General features: G+C 49.9%; 1 protein-coding gene across 1 annotated transcript in view; it reads left to right on the forward strand.

Annotated features, from left to right (window-relative positions):
• lrrk2 (leucine-rich repeat kinase 2) overlaps positions 1-26,361 on the forward strand; it is a 200,750-nt gene extending 174,389 nt beyond the window's left edge. The window contains exons 30-52 of the mRNA XM_072434807.1: positions 1,569-1,696; positions 2,818-3,036; positions 3,678-3,879; positions 4,661-4,749; positions 4,840-5,027; positions 5,110-5,264; positions 6,075-6,221; positions 6,441-6,632; positions 7,293-7,439; positions 8,026-8,138; positions 8,567-8,754; positions 13,012-13,172; positions 13,271-13,441; positions 13,578-13,678; positions 13,920-14,264; positions 14,401-14,597; positions 15,093-15,165; positions 17,752-17,942; positions 20,262-20,408; positions 21,450-21,682; positions 21,902-21,970; positions 23,400-23,524; positions 26,261-26,361. Of these exons, the coding sequence (XP_072290908.1) occupies positions 1,569-1,696; positions 2,818-3,036; positions 3,678-3,879; positions 4,661-4,749; positions 4,840-5,027; positions 5,110-5,264; positions 6,075-6,221; positions 6,441-6,632; positions 7,293-7,439; positions 8,026-8,138; positions 8,567-8,754; positions 13,012-13,172; positions 13,271-13,441; positions 13,578-13,678; positions 13,920-14,264; positions 14,401-14,597; positions 15,093-15,165; positions 17,752-17,942; positions 20,262-20,408; positions 21,450-21,682; positions 21,902-21,970; positions 23,400-23,521 (3,578 nt within the window). The 3' untranslated portion in view covers positions 23,522-23,524; positions 26,261-26,361. The remainder of the gene's footprint in view (positions 1-1,568; positions 1,697-2,817; positions 3,037-3,677; positions 3,880-4,660; positions 4,750-4,839; positions 5,028-5,109; positions 5,265-6,074; positions 6,222-6,440; positions 6,633-7,292; positions 7,440-8,025; positions 8,139-8,566; positions 8,755-13,011; positions 13,173-13,270; positions 13,442-13,577; positions 13,679-13,919; positions 14,265-14,400; positions 14,598-15,092; positions 15,166-17,751; positions 17,943-20,261; positions 20,409-21,449; positions 21,683-21,901; positions 21,971-23,399; positions 23,525-26,260) is intronic.
• The last annotated feature ends 441 nt before the right edge of the window (positions 26,362-26,802 follow it).

Genomic DNA, 26,802 nt, shown 5'->3' on the forward strand with positions numbered 1-26,802 from the left:
CGAAAAACTATTTGAATATGCTGTAGGACAAAGATAAAAGCTTAAAGGTGCCGTAACATGCTTTTTGTCACGTTTCGTAGTCTATCCTAAGTGTATCATTGATAATAATAAGTGTTGTGCAACACACTTAACATAATAGTTCAGAATTATCACCCAGACCTTGGACCCTTCACCAACCCGGAAATGCAGACGGCTTGGTTTGATATTCGCCCCCACCCTTGTGAAGAGCCATCTGGCTCCCCCGCCCACCCGTGACGTAGTCTCAGAGAGCGCGTGTGTGCCCCGCCCACCCGTGACGTAGTCTCAGAGCGTGTGTGTGCCCCGCCCACCCGTGACGTAGTCTCAGAGAGCGCGTGTGTGCCCCGCCCACCCGTGACGTAGTCTCAGAGAGCGCGTGTGTGCCCCGCCCACCCGTGACGTAGTCTCAGAGCGTGTGTGTGCCCCGCCCACCCGTGACGTAGTCTCAGAGAGCGCGTGTGTGCCCCGCCCACCCGTGACGTAGTCTCAGAGCGTGTGTGTGCCCCGCCCACCCGTGACGTAGTCTCAGAGAGCGCGTGTGCCCCGCCCACCCGTGACGTAGTCTCAGAGAGCGCGTGTGTGCCCCGCCCACCCATGACGTAGTCTCAGAGAGCGCGTGTGTGCCCCGCCCACCCATGACGTAGTCTCAGAGAGCGCGTGTGTGCCCCGCCCACCCATGACGTAGTCCCGCAGCTGTCTGCTCCTGCCGCGCGAATGAGTGAGGGTGAAGGGGGATTATGACGCGGTCTTTTAGACACTCCCCGTCAGTTTGGAGATTGGAGGAAAGGAGATAGTCTGTACTAAAGCTAAACACTGCGGGAATCAATCAAAAAACACTCTGGACATTTATGAAGCACAAATAACAATGTAAGAAGGTTAAAAGCTCTGAAAAGTCCATTTTGCATGTTATGGGACCTTTAATATCTTCACAAATGTAGAGTTGATTTTACAGAGATGCAACAGAACAACACTTTACAGATGGTTTACATTCTTTTGTGTCGTAAGTTATAATTAAGTGCTTCTCCAAAATGAATGCTACTCGACCTTTTTAAACGTGACCGTGAAGTCTAAAAACATTTGAAGTTCTTCAGGTTTTATTCGCTCAATGACACGTTCGACTTTTTCTTTGTCGTTGGGGAAAAAGTAGTGAATCTTCTGTCACGTGATCATGAGTGGAGTGCACAGGAGGTTTCACTCCCTGAGCGTCCTCTAGAGGAGACTTCAGGTCCTACACATTAGGACAGAAGCTCCTCCCCTTCATCTGTCAGAGAGTGAAGCATTCTGGGACATCTTTAATCCAACCTAAAGCTTTGAAAGTATCATCTGTCCAAAGTAAATTGAGAAGTTGTGGTTTTGAGGTTCTGCTGTAGGCCCAGTTCTAGGTTCAGGGTTAGATCGTGGTACTGGTTCCGGCAGGTTCAGGGTTAGATCGTGGTTCTGGTTCCGGTCTGTGTGGTTCAGTTTCTGCTGTAGGCCCAGTTCTAGGTTCAGGGTTAGATCGTGGTTCTGGTTCCGGTCTGTGTGGTTCAGGTTCCGTGTGGTGTTTCCAGGTGGAGAAGAGTTCAGTGGAGCTCATCCTCACCTCATGACCTCCAGAGCCTTGTACCTGGTGGTGTACGACCTCAGCAAAGGCCCTGCTCAGGTCGACGCCCTCAAACCCTGGCTCTTTAACATCAAGGTACAAACCACACCCTCAGCGTGAAACCACACCCTCAGCGTGTACAAACCACACCCTCAGCGTGTACAAACCACACCCTCAACGTGTACAAACCACACCCTCAGCGTGAAACCACACCCTCAGCGTGTACAAACCACACCCTCAGCGTGTACAAACCACACCCTCAGCGTGAAACCACACCCTCAGCGTGACCTCTGACCTTCTGCTCGTCTGACCTTCTGCTCGTCTGACCTCTGACCTTCTGCTCGTCTGACCTTCTGCTCGTCTGACCTTCTGCTCGTCTGACCTTCTGCTCGTCTGACCTCTGACCTTCTGCTCGTCTGACCTCTGACCTTCTGCTCGTCTGACCTTCTGCTCGTCTGACCTTCTGCTCGTCTGACCTCTGACCTTCTGCTCGTCTGACCTCTGACCTTCTGCTCGTCTGACCTTCTGCTCATCTGACCTCTGACCTTCTGCTCGTCTGACCTTCTGCTCGTCTGACCTCTGACCTTCTGCTCGTCTGACCTTCTGCTCGTCTGACCTCTGACCTTCTGCTCGTCTGACCTTCTGCTCGTCTGACCTTCTGCTCGTCTGACCTCTGACCTTCTGCTCGTCTGACCTCTGACCTTCTGCTCGTCTGACCTTCTGCTCGTCTGACCTCTGACCTTCTGCTCGTCTGACCTTCTGCTTGTCTGACCTCTGACCTTCTGCTCGTCTGACCTTCTGCTCGTCTGACCTTCTGCTCGTCTGACCTTCTGCTTGTCTGACCTCTGACCTTCTGCTCGTCTGACCTTCTGCTCGTCTGACCATCTGCTCGTCTGACCTCTGACCTTCTGCTCGTCTGACCTTCTGCTCGTCTGACCTTCTGCTCGTCTGACCTCTGACCTTCTGCTCGTCTGACCTTCTGCTCGTCTGACCTTCTGCTCGTCTGACCTCTGACCTTCTGCTCGTCTGACCTTCTGCTCGTCTGACCTTCTGCTTGTCTGACCTCTGACCTTCTGCTCGTCTGACCTTCTGCTCGTCTGACCATCTGCTCGTCTGACCTCTGACCTTCTGCTCGTCTGACCTTCTGCTCGTCTGACCTTCTGCTCGTCTGACCTCTGACCTTCTGCTCGTCTGACCTTCTGCTCGTCTGACCTCAGGCGTTGGCCCCTCTGTCTCCTGTGGTCCTGGTCGGGACTCACTTTGACCTGAGCTCTGAGGAGCAGGTCCAGTCCAGTCTGGTCAGGATCCGTGAGGAGCTCCTGAACCATCAGGCGTTCCCGTCTATCAGAGACCATCACACTGTGTCTGTGAGCGACGCCTCAGACGCTCTGAGCCGGCTGAGGAAGGCCATCGTGCACGAGGCCACGCACTTCAAGGTACTGCACCTATATATATGTATATAGAGTAATACACGTGTATATATTTAGAGTAATACACGTGTATATATATAGAGTAATACACGTGTATATATATAGAGTAATACACGTGTATATATATAGAGTAATACACGTGTATATATCTATATATATAGATATCTATATATATCTATATATCTATATATATATATATATATATCTATATATAGATATATATGTGTGTGTAGAGTTACACACGTGAGTAAAACATCTCCATATAGAGTACAGAGTCTCAGGACTCAGGACATGTTAAATATAAAGCTGCTCTTGAGACTCTTTAGTGTTTTTATTGTTCTTTCGTCGTTCCAGAAGCTCTCGTTGTCATGGGCAACCTGTTGTCACAAACTCATGAAACCAGGGAACCCTTTTCACAGCTGAAGCAACTTATAAATACATTAAACTGTCCAAGTGGAATGTCTATAAAAGGACTCTTCAGATGTTTTATGCCATAATCTCGTTATAGAGGAGGAAACCATGTCCTGAAAGTGCCGCAGGAGAAAAGAGCAGGAATAAAAGAGACAAAGAGACAGAACAAACAAAGAATGAAAAGTCTGATAAATAAATACTATTGTTTCTGAAACGGTTCTTTCCTGGTGCCTCAGATGCAGGGCCAGCCGGTCCTGGGTCAGCTGGTCCCAGACTCTTACGTGGAGCTTCAGACCCGGGTTCTTCTGGAGAGGACCAGAGTCTGTCCCGAGTTCCCCGTCCTCCACCGCAGAGACCTGCTCCAGTTCATCCAAGAGGCTCAACTGCAGCTGGACGAGAGCGAGCTCCAGCACGCCGTCCACTTCCTCTCTGAAGCAGGTCAGTCCAGGGCCTGCTTTAGTCTTGGTTTAGTCCTGGTTTAGTCCTGGTTTAGTCCTGGTTTAGTCCTGGTTTAGTCCTGGTTTAGTCCTGGTTTAGTCCTGGTTTAGTCCTGGTTTAGTCCTGGTTTAGTCCTGGTTTAGTCCTGGTTTAGACCTGGTTTAGTCCTGGTTTAGTCCTGGTTTAGTCCTGCTTCAGTCCTGCTTCAGTCCTGCTTCAGTCCTGGTTCTTGCTGCTTCAGTCCTGGTTCTTGCTGCTTCAGTCCTGGTTCTTGCTGCTTCAGTCCTGGTTCAGTCCTGCTTCAGTCCTGGTTCTTGCTGCTTCAGTCCTGGTTCTTGCTGCTTCAGTCCTGGTTCTTGCTGCTTCAGTCCTGGTTCAGTCCTGCTTCAGTCCTGCTTCAGTCCTGGTTCAGTCCTGCTTCAGTCCTGGTTCTTGCTGCTTCAGTCCTGGTTTAGTCCTGCTTCAGTCCTGGTTCTTGCTGCTTCAGTCCTGGTTCTTGCTGCTTCAGTCCTGGTTCTTGCTGGTTCAGTCCTGGTTCAGTCCTGCTTCAGTCCTGGTTCTTGCTGCTTCAGTCCTGGTTCTTGCTGCTTCAGTCCTGGTTCTTGCTGCTTCAGTCCTGGTTCTTGCTGCTTCAGTCCTGGTTCAGTCCTGCTTCAGTCCTGGTTCTTGCTGCTTCAGTCCTGGTTCTTGCTGCTTCAGTCCTGGTTCTTGCTGCTTCAGTCCTGGTTTAGTCCTGCTTCAGTCCTGGTTCTTGCTGCTTCAGTCCTGGTTCTTGCTGCAGGTGTCCTGCTGCACTTCGAGGACCCGGCGCTGCAGCTTCAGGACCTCTTCTTCATCGAGCCTCAGTGGATCTGTAACATCTTGTCTCAGGTTTGACACCTTCAGTTTGTCTCTGTGTAAATGATCTGACTCGTGATATGTCCCTCAGAAGCTGTCTCTGACTCGTGATGTGTCCCTCAGAAGCTGTCTCTGAAGACCAGTGTCCCTCCAGAGCGTCCTAAAGGCGTGCTGCAGCGCCACACGGTGGAGAAGCTCCTCTTTGACACCAAATGTTTCCCAAAGTCTCACGCGACACAGTTCTTCAAACTCCTGGAGAAGTTTCAGATCGCGCTGCCTTTTGGAGACGAGCAGCTCCTGGTGCCGAGCAGGTGAACTTCTGCTGCAGACACAGACCCCACGGGAGTGACAGCTGCTCCTCCTCACTCATCTTCACCTCCTTTGTCTCCTCAGTCTGTCCAAACATCGTCCTGTGATCGACCTTCTCCACAGCGAGAACTCTGAGGTCATCGTCCGTCTGTACGAGATGCCCTATTTCCCCATGGACTTCTGGTCCAGGCTCATCACGCGCCTCCTCGAGGTCTCCTCTCTGCTGCTCCACGGACGAGGTACGAAGGAGGAGCAGGAGCCCACCAGGTTTATGAAGGAGGAGCAGGAGCCCACCAGGTTTATGAAGGAGGAGCAGGAGCCCACCAGGTTTATGAAGGAGGAGCAGGTCCGAGCGAAGGGATCAGATCTTATGAGGTCCAGATGAGACCCAGACGAGGTCCTGGTTAGGTCTAGACGAGGTCCAGACCGTCTTTAATCTGCATGTATCTGTCCTTCACTGTTGCCGTGGTGAGATGAAGATGAGGCTGAATCGTTTCTTCTTCTTCTTCTTCTTCTTCTTCTTCTTCTTCTTCTTCTTCTTCTTCTTCTTCTTCTTCTTCTTCTTCTTCTTCTTCTTCTTCTTCTTCTTCTTCTTCTTCTTCTTCTTCTTCTTCTTCTTCTTCTTCTTCTTCTTCTTCTTCTTCTTCTTCTTCTTCTTCTTCTTCTTCTTCTTCTTCTTCTTCTTCTTCTTCTTCTTCTTCTTCTTCTTCTTCTTCTTCTTCTTCTTCTTCTTCTTCTTCTTCTTCTTCTTCTTCTTCTTCTTCTTCTTCTTCTTCTTCTTCTTCTTCTTCTTCTTCTTCTTCTTCTTCTTCTTCTTCTTCTTCTTCTTCTTCTTCTTCTTCTTCTTCTTCTTCTTCTTCTTCTTCTTCTTCTTCTTCTTCTTCTTCTTCTTCTTCTTCTTCTTCTTCTTCTTCTTCTTCTTCTTCTTCTTCTTCTTCTTCTTCGTCTTCTTCTTCTTCGTCTTCTTCTTCTTCGTCTTCTTCTTCTTCGTCTTCTTCTTCTTCGTCTTCTTCTTCGTCTTCGTCTTCGTCTTCTGTAATGTGTGGTAGAGAAAGGGTCTCGACCTAACCGGATCTACTGGAGGCGGGGCGTGTACCTGAGCTGGTCCCCTGAGGCCTACGCCCTGGTGGAGGCCTCGTCGTTGGAGAACAGCAGCTCCAGCTACGTCAGGATCACCGTTCCATCCTCGCACAAAGGTAAATGTGACGCAGACGGAGCGCTAACACCAAACAAACAGTGAGACATCTGTCCAGGAGGGGGCCATTGTAGAAGAGGCTTCAGTCTGGACTCTAATATGTGTCCTTTAAATCTAAAGTAAAGTGTAATAAAACAGTTATAACACATGACAAACACAAGTTTGTTTGTGGAGGCGCTGCACATGTGAGTGACCCTCCGCCCTGTGCTGCCCCCTGCAGGCCGCGTGCTGCTCGGGCAGGTGGTGGACCATGTGGACTCCCTGTTGGAGGAGTGGTTTCCTGGTTTGTTGAACACGGACATGCACGGCAGCGGCGAGGCGCTCGTCAAGAAATGGGCGCTGTGCAGCTTCCAGGACGGACAGGAGCTCAAGAAGGTCCTGCTGGAGGAGCTGTTCGCCTGCTTCGACCACGGTACGAGTCACTGACCGCTGACCACTGAACACTGACCGCTGAACACTGACCGCTGCGCCGCCGTTAAACTGGACCCAAACCCCGGGCAGACCTGGACCTCCGACTGAGCAAAACATCTTGATAAAGCAAATGATACAATGTGATTCGACCCAGAATCAGGATGTCTCCAGTTACCTTGACTGTAAGAGCGTCCCTGGTGTGATGTCACTTCCTGTATGACACTTCCTGTATGAGTGTCCCTGGTGTGATGTCACTTCCTGTATGAGTGTCCCTGGTGTGATGTCACTTCCTGTATGACACTTCCTGTATGAGTGTCCCTGCTGTGATGTCACTTCCTGTGTGACACTTCCTGTATGAGTGTCCCTGCTGTGATGTCACTTCCTGTCATTTTCTACACATTTTTCAGCGTTTTCTCCACAAATACCTGCTCGATCGGTGTAAAACTATCATTTATACGTACGACAGGTACAAATACATAAAATAAAGTCAACATTAGACAATCGTCGAGACACAAAAACATATTAAGTGTCAAAGATCTTACAGAAGATTCAAACTTAGATCGTTTAGAGCTGGAGTTGTCTCTCTGGTTTAAGTCTGTCCTAGTCCTTTGTTTTCCTTCTTCTGGACTCAGAACAAGTCCTAAATGTCTCTGACCTTCAGACTTCCTGCTGGTCGACCCGGACGACCCGCGCTGCACTTTGCCTCTGTCTCAAATCGCTCCCGACCTGGTTCTGAGCGACCAATCAGCAGCCACGATACTGGACAGTGACGAGCTGGAGGTGGATCTGTCTGTGGAGAACCGTTTGGGTAAGAAGGTCCTGAAAGAAGAGCTCCTCTGACCCTCTGACCTCTCTGACTCTCTGACCCTATCTGACCCTCTGACCTCTCAGACTCTCTGACTCTCTGACCATCTGACCTCTCAGACTCTCTGACCCTGACTCTCTCTGACCCTCTGACCTCTCTGACCCTCTGACCTCTCTGACCCTCTGACCTCTCTGACCCTCTGACTCGCTCTGAGCCTCTGACCCTCTGACCTCTCTGACTCTATCTGACCCTCTTCACTCTCTGACCCTCTGACCCTGACTCTCTCTGACCCTCTGACTCTCTCTGACCCTCTGACCTCTCTGACTCTCTGACTATCTGACCCTCTTCACTCTCTGACCCTCTGACCCTGACTCTCTCTGACCCTCTGACCCTCTGACCCTGACTCTCTCTGCCCTCTGACTCTCTCTGACCCTCTGACCCTCTGACTCTCTCTGACCCTCTGACTCTCTCTGACTCTCTGACTCTCTGACTCTGACCCTCTGACTCTCTGACCCTCTGACTCTCTGACCCTCTGACCCTCTGACCCTTTGACTCTCTGACCCTCTGACCTCCTCCTCTTTATGCTCAGGCGACGGAGGCTTTGGCACCGTTTACAGAGGAACGTACAAGAACGAAGAAGTCGCAGTGAAGATCTTTAACAAGCACGCGTCCGAGTTGTACGTCTACAGACTCCTCAGACAGGTGACCGCTCAGACAGGTGACCGCTCAGACAGGTGACCCCTCAGACAGGTGACCGCTCAGACAGGTGACCGCTCAGACAGGTGACCCCTCAGACAGGTGACCCCTCAGACAGGTGACCCCTCAGACAGGTGACCGCTCAGACAGGTGACCGCTCAGACAGGTGACCCCTCAGACAGGTGACCCCTTAGACAGGTGACCGCTCAGACAGGTGACCCCTCAGACAGGTGACCCCTCAGACAGGTGACCCCTCAGACAGGTGACTCCTCAGACAGGTGACCGCTCAGACAGGTGACCCCTCAGACAGGTGACCCCTCAGACAGGTGACCCCTCAGACAGGTGACCCCTCAGACAGGTGACCGCTCAGAGTCCAGCTCCTGCTCGGCTCTGGACCGCTCAGAGTCCAGAGCCGACATGTCTCTCTCCTGCAGGAGTTGGCGGTGCTGGGGCGGCTGCGACACCCCAGTCTGGTCGCTCTGCTGGGGGCCGGCTTCTGCCCTCAGGTCCTGGTCATGGAGCTGGCCCTGCGCGGCTCTCTGGACGCTCTGCTCGAGCACGAGTCCAGTCTGAGCCGCAAACTGCAGCACCGCATCGCTCTGCAGGTCACCGACGGACTCAGGTGTGTGGTACATGTGGTACATGTGGTACGTGTGGTACGTGTGGTACATGTGGTACATGTGGTACATGCGGTACATGCGGTACATGCGGTACATGTGGTACTTGTACATGCGGTACATGCGGTACATGTGGTACTTGTGGTACGTGTGGTACGTGTGGTACGTGCGGTACGTGCGGTACGTGCGGTACGTGCGGTACGTGCGGTACGTGCGGTACATGTGGTACTTGTACATGCGGTACTTGTGGTACGTGTGGTACAGGTGGTACTTGTGGTACATGCAGTACGTGTGGTACATGTGGTACATGCGGTACATGTGGTACATGTGGTACTTGTACATGCGGTACATGCGGTACATGTGGTACTTGTGGTACGTGTGGTACGTGTGGTACGTGTGGTACGTGTGGTACATGTGGTACATGTGGTACATGTGGTACGTGTGGTACTTGTGGTACATGCGGTACATGTGGTACATGTGGTACTTGTACATGCAGTACATGCGGTACATGTGGTACTTGTGGTACGTGTGGTACGTGTGGTACGTGTGGTACATGCGGTACATGCGGTACATGCGGTACATGTGGTACTTGTACATGCAGTACATGCGGTACATGCGGTACTTGTGGTACGTGTGGTACGTGTGGTACATGTGGTACATGTGGTACTTGTGGTACATGCAGTACATGTGGTACGTGTGGTACTTGTGGTACGTGTGGTACAGGTGGTACAGGTAGTACTTGTGGTATATGCAGTACGTGTGGTACGTGTGGTACGTGCGGTACATGTGGTACATGTGGTACATGCAGTACATGTGGTACGTGTGGTACTTGTGGTACGTGTGGTACAGGTGGTACAGGTAGTACTTGTGGTACATGCAGTACGTGTGGTACGTGTGGTACGTGCGGTACATGTGGTACATGTGGTACTTGTGGTACATGTGGTACTTGTGGTACGTGTGGTACGTGCGGTACATGCGGTACGTGTGGTACGTGTGGTACGTGTGGTACATGCGGTACATGTGGTACATGTGGTACTTGTACATGCAGTACATGCGGTACATGTGGTACTTGTACATGCAGTACATGCGGTACGTGTGGTACGTGTGGTACTTGTGGTACGTGTGGTACATGTGGTACGCTGCGCCAACTGGGTGTTGAGGGCTCTGCACTTGACTGGCCACATCCTACCTCACCAACAGGCAAGAGTTGATTTCCCTCTCCGGTCACTCATCCACCCTCTCCCCAGTAACGCAGGGGGTCCCCCAGGGCTCAGTCCTCGGCCCCCTCCTCTTCATCTGCTACATCTTCCCCCTTGGTCACATCCTCCGCCAACTCAACCTGGACTTCCACTGCTACGCTGACGACACCCAGATATACCTCACCACCAAATCCACCCAAAACCCTCCCCTCAGCCACATCCAAACCTGCATCTCTACAATAAAATCATGGCTCACTCTCAACTTCCTCAAACTGAACAGTGACAAAACAGAGCTCCTCCTCATTGGCACCAAATCCACTCTCAATAAAACTGGTCCCTTTTCACTCAGCATCGACACCTCGACCATCACCCCCTCTACCCTGGTACGCAATCTCGGTGTCATCATGGACCCCACCCTCTCCTTCACTCCCCATGTCAGCCACATCGTCAAGACCTCATACTTCCACCTCCGCCGCATCGCCAAAATCCGACACTGCCTCACCCTCCCCGCTGCTGAATCCCTCATCCATGCCTTCATCTCCTCCCGCCTCGACTACTGCAACTCCCTCCTCACTGGCATCTCCTCCCATTCCCTCCACAGACTCCAAATGGTCCAAAACTCCGCTGCCCGCCTCCTCACCCACACCCGCCTCCTCACCCACACCCGCCTCCTCACCCACACCCGCCTACTCACCCACACCCGCCTCCTCACCCACACCCGCCTCCTCACCCACACCCGCCTACTCACCCACACCCGCCTACTCACCCACACCCGCCTCCTCACCCACACCCGCCTCCTCACCCACACCCGCCTCCTCACCCACACCCGCCTCCTCACCCACACCCGCCTACTCACCCACACCCGCCTCCTCACCCACACCCGCCTCCTCACCCACACCCGGTCCCGTGAACACATCACTCCCGTTCTCCGCTCTCTCCATTGGCTCCCCATCAAGCAGCGCATCAACTTTAAAATACTCCTCCTCACCTTCAAAGCTCTTCACCACCTTGCCCCCCCCTTACCTGTCTGACCTCCTCATCCCCCACCGCCCCACCCGAGCTCTCCGATCCTCCTCCTCTCTCACCCTGACTGCACCAACATCCCGACTCAAAACTTTTGGCGACAGAGCATTCTCCCGAACAGCACCCCGACTCTGGAACTCCCTCCCCCCCGTCCCACTCTCCCTCACTCACAACATTCAAATCCCGCCTCAAAACATACCTCTTCACCCAAGCCTATGACCTCCCCTACCCCTAGCCTCCTCTACCCCATTGCCTACTCTTCTACCCCCTGTTACATCCCCATCTTTTCCTCTCTACTTCTTCTGTCTTGTTCATTTTATCTGTATATTAATGTGTATTGTACGTGTTGTCCCCCCCTGTCTGTAAATACCCCCCCCTTTTTTATTATGTTCAGCGTCTTTGGGTCACTGAAAAGCGCTATATAAATAAAAGATATTATTATTATTATTATTACATGTGGTACTTGTGGTACATGTGGTACGTGTGGTACTTGTGGTACATGTGGTACATGTGGTACTTGTGGTACGTGTGGTACGTGTGGTACATGTGGTACTTGTGGTACATGCAGTACATGTGGTAAGTGTGGTACTTGTGGTACATGTGGTACGTGTGGTACATGTGGTACTTGTGGTACGTGTGGTACATGTGGTACTTGTGGTACATGCAGTACATGTGGTACTTGTGGTACATGCAGTACATGTGGTAAGTGTGGTACTTGTGGTACTTGTGGTACATGTGGTACTTGTGGTACGTGTGGTACGTGTGGTACATGTGGTACTTGTGGTACATGCAGTACATGTGGTACTTGTGGTACTTGTGGTACATGCAGTACATGTGGTACGTGTGGTACTTGTGGTACATGTGGTACTTGTGGTACGTGTGGTACGTGTGGTACATGTGGTACTTGTGGTACATGCAGTACATGTGGTACTTGTGGTACATGCAGTACATGTGGTAAGTGTGGTACTTGTGGTGCATGTGGTACATGCAGTACATGTGGTAAGTGTGGTACTTGTGGTGCATGTGGTACTTGTGGTACATGCAGTACATGTGGTACTTGTAGTACTTGTGGTACATGCAGTACATGTGGTAAGTGTGGTACTTGTGGTGCATGTGGTACATGTGGTAAGTGTGGTACTTGTGGTGCATGTGGTACATGCAGTACATGTGGTAAGTGTGGTACTTGTGGTGCATGTGGTACTTGTGGTACATGCAGTACATGTGGTAAGTGTGGTACTTGTGGTGCATGTGGTACTTGTGGTACATGCAGTACATGTGGTACTTGTGGTACTTGTGGTACGTGTGGTACATGTGGTACTTGTGGTACATGCAGTACATGTGGTACTTGTGGTACATGCAGTACATGTGGTACGTGTGGTACTTGTGGTACTTGTGGTACATGCAGTACATGTGGTACGTGTGGTACTTGTGGTACTTGTGGGCGGAGCTGAAAGCCCTGAATGACTCACTGCACATGTGCGATGGCGAGGGCAGCGTTAGCCCAGGGGTGGGCAACCTACGGCCCGCGGGCCACATGTGGCCCGTTTGTCTTTACAATCCGGCCCCCGAAACATGCCAAGTAATATTTTAAAAATATATATATATATATATATTTTTTTGCCTTCAGGCATCTGTCTGCACTTGTGTCCTTAATAATTATGACGTGAAATGAATTAAATAATAGAGTCAATAGGCTATTTTTTTCAAATTTTTATATTTGAAAAGTGATATTTTATTTGATATTGAATTTTTTAGATTTTTTTTTCACACGATGATCGCGGGCTCCGCATGTGGCCCTCAGAGGAAAATTATTGCCCACCCCTGCGTTAGCTGTTAGTCGTTAGCTGTTAGCCGTTAGTCGTTAGCTGTTAGCCGTTAGTCGTTAGCTGTTAGTCGTTAGCCGTTAGTCGTTAGCTGTTAGTCGTTAGCTGTTAGTCGTTAGCTGTTAGTCATTAGCTGTTAGCATTAGTCGTTAGCTGTTAGCCGTTAGCGTTAGCCGTTAGCGTTAGCCCCACATAGCTCAGCTCTGTGTGTCTGCAGGTTCCTCCACTCGTCCATGATCATCTACCGGGACCTGAAGCCTCACAACGTTCTTCTGTTCAACCTGAAGAGCGACGCTGAGACCATCGCTAAGATCACAGACTACGGCATCTCTCAGTACTGCTGCAGCCAGGGCGTGCGCAGCGCCGAGGGGACGCCAGGTCGCTCCAGCACGCCGCCCTGTCCCCCGCCCTGTCCCCCGCCCTGTCCCGCCGCAGACAGGAACACCTCATGTGACCACGGTGTCTTGGCTCCGCAGGGTTCCGGGCTCCGGAAGTGGCTCGAGGCGGCGTCATCTACGACCAAAGGGCCGACGTGTTCTCGTTGGGGCTCCTGCTCTACGACCTCTTGACCTGCGGCGAGCGCATCAGCGACGGGGTCAAGTTCCCCAGCGAGTTCGACGAGATGGCCGTGCGAGGGAAACTGCCAGGTAAAAGTGTCCTGAAGTGTCCACCAGGGGCCCGTGTGTCTCCTTCAGTGCACAGGAGCCCGTCCTTGATACTGTAATAAGACCCTAAGGGATTAGAGTGAAGTCTGTTCTGATGCCGCGTGTCGTCCGGTTCCAGACCCGGTCAAGCACTACAGCCTGAGGCCATGGCCCCGGCTCCAGGCGCTGATGAAGGACTGTCTCAGAGAAAGTCCCCACGACCGGCCCTCCTCTGCCCAGGTCTGTTCGGACACACAGGGGCCACACCCAGGGGCCACACACAGGGGCCACACACAGGGGCCACACACAGGGGCCACACCCAGGGGCCACACCCAGGGGCCACACCCAGGGGCCACACCCAGGTCTGGTTCGACCTCTGGGTTGTTGGTGTTGGATCCGGAGCAGACACAGAGAGGCCCCGGGAGTGGAACCCGGGACCCTCTCACTGTGAGGCGACAGTGCTCACATGTTTGTCTTTCAGGTGTTTGATCGTCTGAACTGTGGAGACGTTCTGTGTCTTCTGCACCAGCGGCTGCTGCCTTCAAACCAGGAGTGTGTGGTCCTCGTCGCCGGTCCTGGTCCTGGTCCTGGTCCTGGTCCTGGTCCTGGTCCTTGCTCTGGTCCTGGTCCTGGTCCTGGTCCTGGCTCTGGTCCTGGCTCTGGTCCTGGTCCTGGTCCTGGTCCTGGTCCTGGTCCTGGTCCTGGTCCTGGTCCTGGTCCTGGTCCCGGTCCTGGTCCTCTGGTTTGGCTCGGAGGCGGCAGCAGCTCCCGGCGACAGGGACAGATCACTGCAGTGAATCTGGAAACTGGCAGTGTCCAAACTCAGGTGAGATCGTATCAGGGCGAGTAAGCCCCGCCCACAGGGAGGAGTTTCCTCTGACCTTTGACCTGTTACGGGCCAGTACAGTCCGATTGTTCTGACCCTGATCCTCTGAGCTCTCTCTCGTCTCTCTGTCCTGCAGGTGATAGACTCCAGTCCCGTCTTGTGCCTGGTCCTGGTCCCGAGTCCTCAGGAGCCGGGCTGTGATTGGCTGGTGGCAGGGACACAGTCTGGGTCTCTGTTTGTCCAGAACCCTCAGGACTGGACCCAGAGACATCAGCTGCAGAGCGTGTCCGACGCCGTCACCTCGCTCTACTTCCACCTGCAGCACCAACACACGTGAGAGCATGACATCATCATTCTGACCACACCCTGGACGTCCCGGTCCAATCAGCTCGTGTTCTGACCACACCCTGGACGTCCCGGTCCAATCAGCTCGTGTTCTGACCACACCCTGGACGTCCCGGTCCAGTCAGCTCGTGTTCTGACCACACCCTGGACGTCCCGGTCCAATCAGCTTGTGTTCTGACCACACCCTGGACGTCCCGGTCCAATCAGCTCGTGTTCTGACCACACCCTGGACGTCCCGGTCCAGTCAGCTCGTGTTCTGACCACACCCTGGACGTCCCGGTCCAGTCAGCTCGTGTTCTGACCACACCCTGGACGTCCCTGTCCAGTCAGCTCGTGTTCTGACCACACCCTGGACGTCCCGGTCCAGTCAGCTCGTGTTCTGACCACACCCTGGACGTCCCGGTCCAATCACCCTGGACGTCCCGGTCCAATCAGCTCGTGTTCTGACCTCATCACTAAAGTGTCACATGACGTGTTTTTCAGGAGGAGGCGGAGCTACTTACTGGTGGGAACAGCAGACGGAACTCTCACTGTGTTTGAGGATTCTGCTCTACAGGTGAAGCACAAGTGTCATGTCGGGACTAAACCAGGACTAAACCAGGTCTAAACCTGGACTAAACCAGGACTAAACCTGGACTAAACCTGGACTAAACCAGGACTAAACCAGGACTAAACCAGGACTAAACCATGACTAAACCAGGTCTAAACCTGGACTAAACCTGGACTAAACCAGGACTAAACCAGGTCTAAACCTGGACTAAACCTGGACTAAACCTGGACTAAACCAGGACTAAACCAGGACTAAACCTGGACTAAACCAGGACTAAACCAGGACTAAACCAGGTCTAAACCTGGACTAAACCTGGACTAAACCAGGACTAAACCAGGTCTAAACCAGGTTTAAACCAGGACTAAACCAGGACTAAACCAACGACTCTAACCAAGGCCTGCCTCCCTGCTCTCATCCCCCATCTCACCACCCTCTTCAACCAGTCTTTATCCCTCGGCCATGTTCCTTCCATCTACAAACTGGCCTCCATCACCCCCATCCTCAAAAAACCCACCCTAGACTCCGCCAACCTCTCCAACTACCGCCCCATCTCCAACCTGCCGTTCCTCTCAAAAACGCTGGAACGCATCGTCGCCGCCCAACTTCACACCCACCTCCAGTCAAACAACCTCTATGAACCCTTCCAATCTGGCTTCCGCCCACTTCACAGCACTGAAACAGCCCTGGTCAAAGTACTCAACGATCTCCTCACCTCTGCAGACTCCGGGGCCCTCAACATCCTGTTACTACTAGACCTCAGCGCAGCCTTTGACACTATAAACCATTGCATCCTCCTACAAAGGCTGCGCCAACTGGGTGTTGAGGGCTCTGCACTTGACTGGCCACATCCTACCTCACCAACAGGCAAGAGTTCATTTCCCTCTCCAGTCACTCATCCACCCTCTCCCCAGTAACGCAGGGGGTCCCCCAGGGCTCAGTCCTCGGCCCCCTCCTCTTCATCTGCTACATCTTCCCCCTTGGTCACATCCTCCGCCAACTCAACCTGGACTTCCACTGCTACGCTGACGACACCCAGATATACCTCACCACCAAATCCACCCAAAACCCTCCCCTCAGCCACATCCAAACCTGCATCTCTACAATAAAATCATGGCTCACTCTCAACTTCCTCAAACTGAACAGTGACAAAACAGAGCTCCTCCTCATTGGCACCAAATCCACTCTCAATAAAACTGGTCCCTTTTCACTCAGCATCGACACCTCGACCATCACCCCCTCTACCCTGGTACGCAATCTCGGTGTCATCATGGACCCCACCCTCTCCTTCACTCCCCATGTCAGCCACATCGTCAAGACCTCATACTTCCACCTCCGCCGCATCTCCAAAATCCGACACTGCCTCACCCTCCCCGCTGCTGAATCCCTCATCCATGCCTTCATCTCCTCCCGCCTCGACTACTGCAACTCCCTCCTCACTGGCATCTTCTCCCATTCCCTCCACAGACTCCAAATGGTCCAAAACTCCGCTGCCCGCCTCCTCACCCACACCCGCCTCCTCACCCACACCCGCCTCCTCACCCACACCCGCCTCCTCACCCACACCCGCCTCCTCACCCACACCCGCCTACTCACCCACACCCGCCTACTCACCCACACCCGCCTCCTCACCCACACCCGCCTCCTCACCCACACCCGCCTCCTCACCCACACCCGCCTCCTCACCCACACCCGGTCCCGTGAACACATCACTCCCGTTCTCCGCTCTCTCCATTGGCTCCCCATCAAGCAGCGCATAAACTTTAAAATACTCCTCCTCACCTTCAAAGCTCTTCACCACCTTGCCCCCCCTTACCTGTCTGACCTCCTCATCCCCCACCGCCCCACCCGAGCTCTCCGATCCTCCTCCTCTCTCACCCTGACTGCACCAACATCCCGACTCAAAACTTTTGGCGACAGAGCATTCTCCCGAACAGCACCCCGACTCTGGAACTCCCTCCCCCCCGTCCCACTCTCCCTCACTCACAACATTCAAATCCCGCCTCAAAACATACCTCTTCACCCAAGCCTATGACCTCCCCTACCCCTAGCCTCCTCTACCCCATTGCCTACTCTTCTACCCCCTGTTACATCCCCATCTTTTCCTCTCTACTTCTTCTGTCTTGTTCATTTTATCTGTATATTAATGTGTATTGTACGTGTTGTCCCCCCCTGTCTGTAAATACCCCCCCCTTTTTTATTATGTTCAGCGTCTTTGGGTCACTGAAAAGCGCTATATAAATAAAAGTTATTATTATTATTATTATTAAACCAGGACTAAACCACGACTAAACCTGGACTAAACCAGGACTAAACTAGGTCTAAACCAGGACTAAACCAGGACTAAACCAGGTCTAAACCAGGAGTAAACCAGGACTAAACCAGGTCTAAACCAGGACTAAACCAGGACTAAACCAGGTCTAAACCAGGTCTAAACCAGGACTAAACCAGGACTAAACCAGGTCTAAACCAGGTCTAAACCAGGTCTAAACCAGGTCTAAACCAGGTCTAAACCAGGTCTAAACCAGGTCAGGAGCCGAGTCTTGCCTCACGTGTTCTTAAAGTTCTGGCTCTTTGTCTTCTCGTGTGTCTCAGGAGGACATGGGCGAGCCGGTCAAGACCCTGTGCTTGGGCTCTGTAAACACTCCTCTGATGTGCCTTGGTCAGTCGGCTCACGCGCTGGACGCTCGGACGCTGTGGGCCGCCTGCGGCTCCAAAATCCTCTCGTTTAATGCCGAATACGACGTGTGTAAAAGCATCGACACCAGACACAGCCCCACGCCTCAGTGAGTACAACTGACCAGTACAACTGACCAGTACAACTGACCAGTACACCTGACCAGTACAACTGACCAGTACACCTGACCAGTACAACTGACCAGTACAACTGACCAGTACACCTGACCAGACCAGTACAACTGACCAGTACACCTGACCAGTACAACTGACCAGTACAACTGACCAGTACACCTGACCAGACCAGTACAACTGACCAGTACACCTGACCAGTACACCTGACCAGACCAGTACAACTGACCAGTACACCTGACCAGTACAACTGACCAGTACACCTGACCAGTACAACTGACCAGTACAACTGACCAGTACACCTGACCAGACCAGTACAACTGACCAGTACACCTGACCAGTACACCTGACCAGTACAACTGACCAGTACACCTGACCAGACCAGTACAACTGACCAGTACAATTGACCAGTACACCTGACCAGTACCACCTGACCAGTACAACTGACCAGTACCACCTGACCAGTAGAACTGACCAGTACAACTGACCAGTACAACCTGACCAGTACAACTGACCAGTACAACTGACTATTACCACCTGACCAGTACAACTGACCAGTACACCTGACCAGTACAACTGACCAGTACAACTGACCAGTACAACTGACTAGTACCACCTGACCAGTACAACTGACCAGTACCACCTGCCCAGGACCACCTGACCAGTACAACTGACCAGTACAACTGACCAGTACACCTGACCAGTACAACTGACCTGTACCACCTGACCAGTACAACTGACCAGTACAACTGACCAGTACCACCTGACCAGTACACCTGACCAGTACCACCTGCCCAGGACCACCTGACCAGTACATCTGACCAGTACAACTGACCAGTACCACCTGACCAGTACACCTGACCAGTACACCTGACCAGTACACCTGACCAGTACAACTGACCTGTACCACCTGACCAGTACAACTGACCAGTACAACTGACCAGTACCACCTGACCAGTACACCTGACCAGTACAACTGACCAGTACAACTGACCAGTACACCTGACCAGTACACCTGACCAGTACAACTGACCAGTACAACTGACCAGTACCACCTGACCAGTACAACTGACCAGTACACCTGACCAGTACAACTGACCAGTACAACTGTCCAGTACCAGTAGAGAGGATGCACTGGGTCTCACTTATAGGACTTATTGTCATGATACAAATCAAACCAACCCGGGCCCTGTGTAAAAATAGCCCCCCCTAGTGCTATGTCTGTGTCACGTCACACAGATGGGAAAACAAAATGTGAGTCAGGCCCAATCTGAGAAATGTGATTCATATGTGAAAAGATAAGGCCCAGTCCCACTGAAACAACTCTGAAGCTAACTGTGCTAATGTCAGATCCTTATGCCACAAATCACTCTTAAAGGTCCCATAACATGCAAAATGGACTTTTCAGAGCTTTTAACCTTCTTACATTGTTATTTGTGCTTCATAAATGTCCAGAGTGTTTTTTGATTGATTCCCGCAGTGTTTAGCTTTAGTACAGACTATCTCCTTTCCTCCAATCTCCAAACTGACGGGGAGTGTCTAAAAGACCGCGTCATAATCCCCCCTCACCCTCACCCTCCCCCCTTTCCATCCCCCCTTCTTATAATCTTTATTTTATGTTTTTAACTGAAACATGGCTTGACAAAAACACAATGTAGTTCTGATAGAATCTGCTCCACCCAACTTTAAGTTTGAATCTGAAACATGAGAAAACAAAAGGGGGTTGAGTCTGTGCTGTCTGTAGAGATGAAATAATGACCCGCAGGTTGTTCTTTTGGGGTGTTTTCATCATTGTCTCCTTTCAAATGGAGCTAAAACAGTCTCATTCTCTTCATTGTTTTATACAAGCTTCTCCAGCACTGCCAACGTTTTATTGATGATTTTACTGAGACGTTTCAGTCGCACAGACTTTGATGGTTTGGTCATTACAGGTGATTTCAATGTTCATGTGGATCATGTTTGTGACAGAAACACTAAAGAGCTTGATGCTGTCCTTGAAACCTTCAGTCTTACTCAGCATGTGAGAGGCCCCTCCCACAGCAGAGGGGCCCCACCCACAGCAGAGAGGCCCCACCCACAGCAGAGAGGCCCCACCCACAGCAGAGGGGCCCCACCCACAGCAGATTGGCCCCACCCACAGCAGAGTGGCCCCAGTGTTGTGAAACACTTTGAATTTCCTTGTGTAAGAATAGTGCTCTACAAATAAACTGGCCTTACCAACTGGCCTGGTTTGGACCTGGTTTGGACCTGGGTTGGACCTGGTTTGGTCTTGATTGTCCTGTGATGATCTTGTCCAGGTCCAGGTCCAGGTCTGAGTCCAGGATCTCGCTCTTGGCGCTGGACAAACTGACGTACGTGGTTAAAGTTGGAGCGTGCTCAGTGGAGATTTGGGACCGGCGCTCGGAGAGGAAGGTGGACCTCATCGACTGTGCTCAGATCATCAGGTACCAACACTCGCCAAACGTTTACGTCACAGGAACAGGAAGTGACTTCAGATCAATCAAGACCACATAAAGCTCATGTGGTCAAAGAGGTCCAAATATAATAACAGTTTGTGTCGTTCTGACCTTTGCCTGCTCCAAAAGTCCATTTAATGTGTCCATGGCAGGAGGTCTGAGGCCCAGATACAGAGGTCTGAGGCCCAGATACAGAGGTCTGAGGCCCAGATACAGAGGTCTGAGGCCCAGATACAGAGTTCTGAGGCCCAGATACAGAGGTCTGAGGCCCAGATACAGAGGTCTGAGGCCCAGATACAGAGGTCTGAGGCCCAGATACAGAGGTCTGAGGCCCAGATACAGAGTTCTGAGGCCCAGATACAGAGTTCTGAGGCCCAGATACAGAGTTCTGAGGCCCAGATACAGAGTTCTGAGGCCCAGATACAGAGTTCTGAGGCCCAGATACAGAGGTCTGAGGCCCAAATACAGAGGTCTGAGGCCCAAATACAGAGGTCTGAGGCCCAAATACAGAGGTCTGAGGCCCAGATACAGAGGTCTGAGGCCCAAATACAGAGGTCTGAGGCCCAAATACAGAGGTCTGAGGCCCAAATACAGAGGTCTGAGGCCCAAATACAGAGGTCTGAGGCCCAAATACAGAGGTCTGAGGCCCAAATACAGAGGTCTGAGGCCCAAATACAGACTTAGGCCCAGATACAGAGTTCTGGACAGAACACGAGATCGTGGTGTGTCTCCTGGAGCCACCGATTAACAGTTAGCACGATTAACAGTTAGCACGATTAGCAGTTAGCACGATTAACTGTTAGCACGATTAGCAGTTAGCACGATTAACTGTTAGCACGATTAACTGTTAGCACAATTAACTGTTAGCACGATTAACAGTTAGCACGATTAACAGTTAGCACGATTAACTGTTAGCACGATTAACAGTTAGCACGATTAACAGTTAGCACGATTAACTGTTAGCACGATTAACAGTTAGCACGATTAAAAACCCTGACGTTTATCTCACGTGTTCCTCCTTTTCCTCAGGCAGTGCGGTTCTAGCGGCATTGACCACATTGACCACAGTGACCACAGTGACCACATGGACAGCGCCCCCTCCTGGGCTCAGGTCAAGTCCCTCCTGGTCCAGACCTCGCTCTCGCTGTGGATCGGGACCAGAGGAGGTCACATGATCCTCGTGGAGCTGGCCAAGCACCAGCCTCTGCAGGTCCTGGGTCCGAGCGGTCAGTCCGTGCGCTGCCTCGTCCAGAGCGCTGTCGGTGAGCGATCCTGAATGTCCAGTTTATCGTGTTTGGTCAGAAATGCAAAAGAGACCCAGGTGTATGTTGGACTTATCGACCGTAAAACGCGAGACGCAAACTAAAGATCACGTTGTTCGTTTCTCTCGATAATCGGTCAGTTGCGATTGGTCGATGACCGTTTGACCGCTCGAATGTCGTTTAAATGAATCAAACACTCACAGAAGATGAACATTTCAGATTCACCGAACTGGAAGAACGTGGTCCTGGTTCTGGGCCGCAAGCGCCGCCAGGACAAGACGCAGTTTGGTAAGACCCTTTTATCTGACCCCGTATATCTGACCCCTTATATCTGACCCCGTATATCTGACCCCTTTTATCTGACCCCTTATATCTGACCCCGTATATCTGACCCCTTTTATCTGACCCCTTTTATCTGACCCCTTATATCTGACCCCTTTTATCTGACCCCTTTTATCTGACCCCTTATATCTGACCCCTTATATCTGACCCCTTTTATCTGACCCCTTTTATCTGACCCCTTTTATCTGACCCCTTATATCTGACCCCTTATATCTGACCCCTTATATCTGACCCCGTATATCTGACCCCTTTTATCTGACCCCTTATATCTGACCCCTTTTATCTGACCCCTTATATCTGACCCCTTTTATCTGACCCCTTATATCTGACCCCTGTTATCTGACCCCTTTTATCTGACCCCTTATATCTGACCCCTTATATCTGACCCCTTATATCTGACCCCTTTTATCTGACCCCTTTTATCTGACCCCTTATATCTGACCCCGTATATCTGACCCCGTATATCTGACCCCTTATATCTGACCCCTTTTATCTGACCCCTTTTATCTGACCTCTTATATCTGACCCCTTATATCTGACCCCGTATATCTGACCCCGTATATCTGACCCCGTATATCTGACCCCTTATATCTGACCCCTTCTATCTGACCCCGTATATCTGACCCCTTATATCTGACCCCGTATATCTGACCCCGTATATCTGACCCCTTATATCTGACCCCTTTTATCTGACCCCTTTTATCTGACCTCTTATATCTGACCCCTTATATCTGACCCCTTATATCTGACCCCTTATATCTGACCCCGTATATCTGACCCCTTTTATCTGACCCCTTATATCTGACCCCTTTTATCTGACCCCTTATATCTGACCCCTTTTATCTGACCCCTTATATCTGACCCCTGTTATCTGACCCCTTTTATCTGACCCCTTATATCTGACCCCTTATATCTGACCCCTTATATCTGACCCCTTATATCTGACCCCTTTTATCTGACCCCTTTTATCTGACCCCTTATATCTGACCCCGTATATCTGACCCCGTATATCTGACCCCTTATATCTGACCCCTTTTATCTGACCCCTTTTATCTGACCTCTTATATCTGACCCCTTATATCTGACCCCGTATATCTGACCCCGTATATCTGACCCCGTATATCTGACCCCTTTTATCTGACCCCTTTTATCTGACCCCTTATATCTGACCCCTTTTATCTGACCCCTTTTATCTGACCCCTTATATCTGACCCCTTATATCTGACCCCTTATATCTGACCCCTTATATCTCACCCCTTATATCTCACCCCGTATATCTGACCCCTTTTATCTGACCCCTTTTATCTGACCCCTTTTATCTGACCCCTTATATCTGACCCCTTATATCTGACCCCTTATATCTGACCCCTTATAGAGGACGAGTCGGTTCTGTCGGTTTGGAGCGGCGCTTTGGCCAGAGAAGTCCAAGAGCTGAGCCGCGTCTGCGAGAAGAGAGACAAGATGGCCGCCCGGCTGAGGGAGCAGCTTCTGCAGTGAAAGGTCCACCACCCATCTAGAACATCTAGAACATCCAGAACATCTAGAACATCTAGAACATCCTGAACATCTACAACATCCAGAACATCTGCAACATCCAGAACATCTGCAACATCCAGAACATCTACAACGTCTAGAACATCTAGAACATCCAGAACATCTACAACATCTAGAATATCTAGAACATCCTGAACATCTACAACATCTAGAACACCCAGAACATCTAGAACATCCAGAACAACTACAACATCTACAACACCCAGAACAACTAGAACATCTACAACATCGGGAACACCCAGAAAATCTAGAACATCCAGAACAACTACAACATCTACAACACCCAGAACAACTAGAACATCTACAACATCGGGAACACCCAGAAAATCTAGAACATCCAGAAGATCTACAACATCTACAACACCCAGAACATCTAGAACATCTACAACATCTATAATATACAGAACATCTAGAAGACCCTGAACATCCAGAACATCTAGAACATCCTGAACATCTACAACATCCAGAACATCTGCAACATCTAGAACATCTAGAATATCTAGAATATACAGAACATCTAGAAGACCCTGAACATCCAGAACATCTACAACATCCAGAACATCTAGTACATCTACAACATCTACAACATCCAGAACATCCAGAACATCTGCAACATCTAGAACATCTAGAACATATACAACATCTAGAACATCTACAACATCTACAACATCTACAACATCCAGAACATCTACAACGTCTAGAACATCTAGAACATCTAGAACATCCTGAACATCTACAACATCTAGAACACCCAGAACATCTAGAACATCCAGAACAACTACAACATCTACAACACCCAGAACATCTAGAACATTTACAACATCTAGAATATACAGAACATCTAGAAGACCCTGAACATCCAGAACATCCAGAACATCTACAACATCCAGAACATCTAGAACATCCTGAACATCTACAACATCCAGAACATCTACAACATCTACAACATCTAGAATATACCAAACATCTAGAAGACCCTGAACATCCAGAACATCTACAACATCCAGAACATCTAGTACATCCTGAACATCTACAACATCCAGAACATCTGCAAAATCTAGAACATCTACAACATCGGGAACACCCAGAAAATCTAGAACATCCAGAAGATCTACAACATCTACAACACCCAGAACATCTACAACATCTACAACATCTAGAATATACAGAACATCTAGAAGACCCTGAACATCCAGAACATCCAGAACATCTAGAACATCTAGAACATCCAGAACATCTAGAACATCCAGAACAACTACAACATCTACAACACCCGGAACATCTAGAACATCTACAACATCTAGAATATACAGAACATCTAGAAGACCCTGAACATCCAGAACATCCAGAACATCTAGAACATCCTGAACATCTACAACATCCAGAACATCTGCAACATCTAGAATGTCTAGAACATCTAGAACATCCAGAACATCTACAACATCTACAACACCCAGAACAACTAGAACATCTACAACATCGGGAACACCCAGAACATCTAGAACATCTAGAACATCCAGAAGATCTACAACATCTACAACACCCAGAACATCTACAACATCTAGAAAATACAGAACATCTAGAAGACCCTGAACATTCAGAACATCTACAACATCCAGAACATCTAGTACATCTACAACATCTACAACATCCAGAACATCTAGAACATCCAGAACATCCAGAACATCTAGTACATCTACAACATCTAGAACACCAAGAACATCTAGAACATCCAGAAGATCCGGAAGATCTAGGACATCCAGAACATCTAGTGCATCTACAACATCTAGAACACCAAGAACATCTAGAACATCCAGAAGATCTAGGACATCCAGAACATCTAGTACATCTACAACATCTACAACATCCAGAACATCTACAACATCCAGAAGATCTACAACATCCAGAACATCTACAACATCTAGAAAATCTAGTACATCTACAACATCTGGAACACACAGAACATCTAGAACATCCAGAACACCCAGAACATCTACAACATCCAGAACATCCAGAACACCTAGAACATCTAGAACACCCAGAACATCTAGAACACCTAGAACATCTACAACCTCTGGAACACCCAGAAGAACATCTGGGTGTTCTAGATTTTGTAGATGTTGTAGATGTTGTAGATGTTCTGGATGTTCTGGATGTTCTAGATGTTCTGGCCAGAACATCTAGAACACCCAGAACATCTACAACATCAAGAACATCTACAACATCCAGAACATCCAGAACATCTAGAACATGTCCATAATCGTTTAGAAGTTTGTAAGTTCAGCAGGATTTGTTTCATAATTAAATCTAGAGCTTGTTTTGCTCTGGTTTATGTCTTTTGAACCTGCTCGGTCCATTTTAGTGCTTTTCACATAAATGTTTGAAGACGTAAGAAACATAAAAGAGTTTTATTCTTGAATACACGCTGTGTGACGCGCTGCGGCCTGAAGGGGGCGGTGTTCACTCAGGTTATTTCTTTCTCATGATTATTCTGGATATAATTGAATATAATTCAGGTGTTTATGAACAGCTCATATTATGATGATGATGAATAAACCTGTTTAATGTCAAGACGACACGTCACTTTTTGATTTTATTATAAATGTTTCTTTTCAAACGACTTAAAGACGCATTTACCCCCCGACTAATGCACTCATCATGTGACCTGTGTTTGTTTTACAGAACCTTCTTAAAAAGGGATAAAGTCAAACGTGACCTCACCACAAACATCTTCTGCTGGTTTATCACTTTTTTTTTACTTTTGGAATTTAAAATGTGATTTAGAATTTTGAATCTGAAGATTTTATAAAATATAAAAGTGTGAAAAGAATTTTGTAATAAAAGAGTTTTGAGATTTGTTTATGTGACGTTTCTGTGAAACTAAACCAGGACTAAACCAGGACTAAACCAGGACTAAACCAGGACTAAACCAGGACTAAACCAGGACTAAACCAGGTCTAAACCAGGTCTAAACCAGGACTAAACCAGGACTAAACCAGGTCTAAACCAGGACTAAACCAGGACTAAACCAGGACTAAACCAGGTCTAAACCAGGTCTAAACCAGGACTAAACCAGGACTAAACCAGGTCTAAACCAGGACTAAACCAGGACTAAACCAGGTCTAAACCAGGTCTAAACCAGGTCTAAACCAGGACTAAACCAGGACTAAACCAGGTCTAAACCAGGTCTAAACCAGGACTAAACCAGGACTAAACCAGGTCTA

This window comes from Eucyclogobius newberryi, unplaced genomic scaffold (genome assembly GCF_026437365.1).
Source record: "Eucyclogobius newberryi isolate DKJ021-1_F unplaced genomic scaffold, fEucNew1.0.hap1 SCAF_7, whole genome shotgun sequence".
Lineage (NCBI taxonomy): Eukaryota > Metazoa > Chordata > Actinopteri > Gobiiformes > Gobiidae > Eucyclogobius > Eucyclogobius newberryi.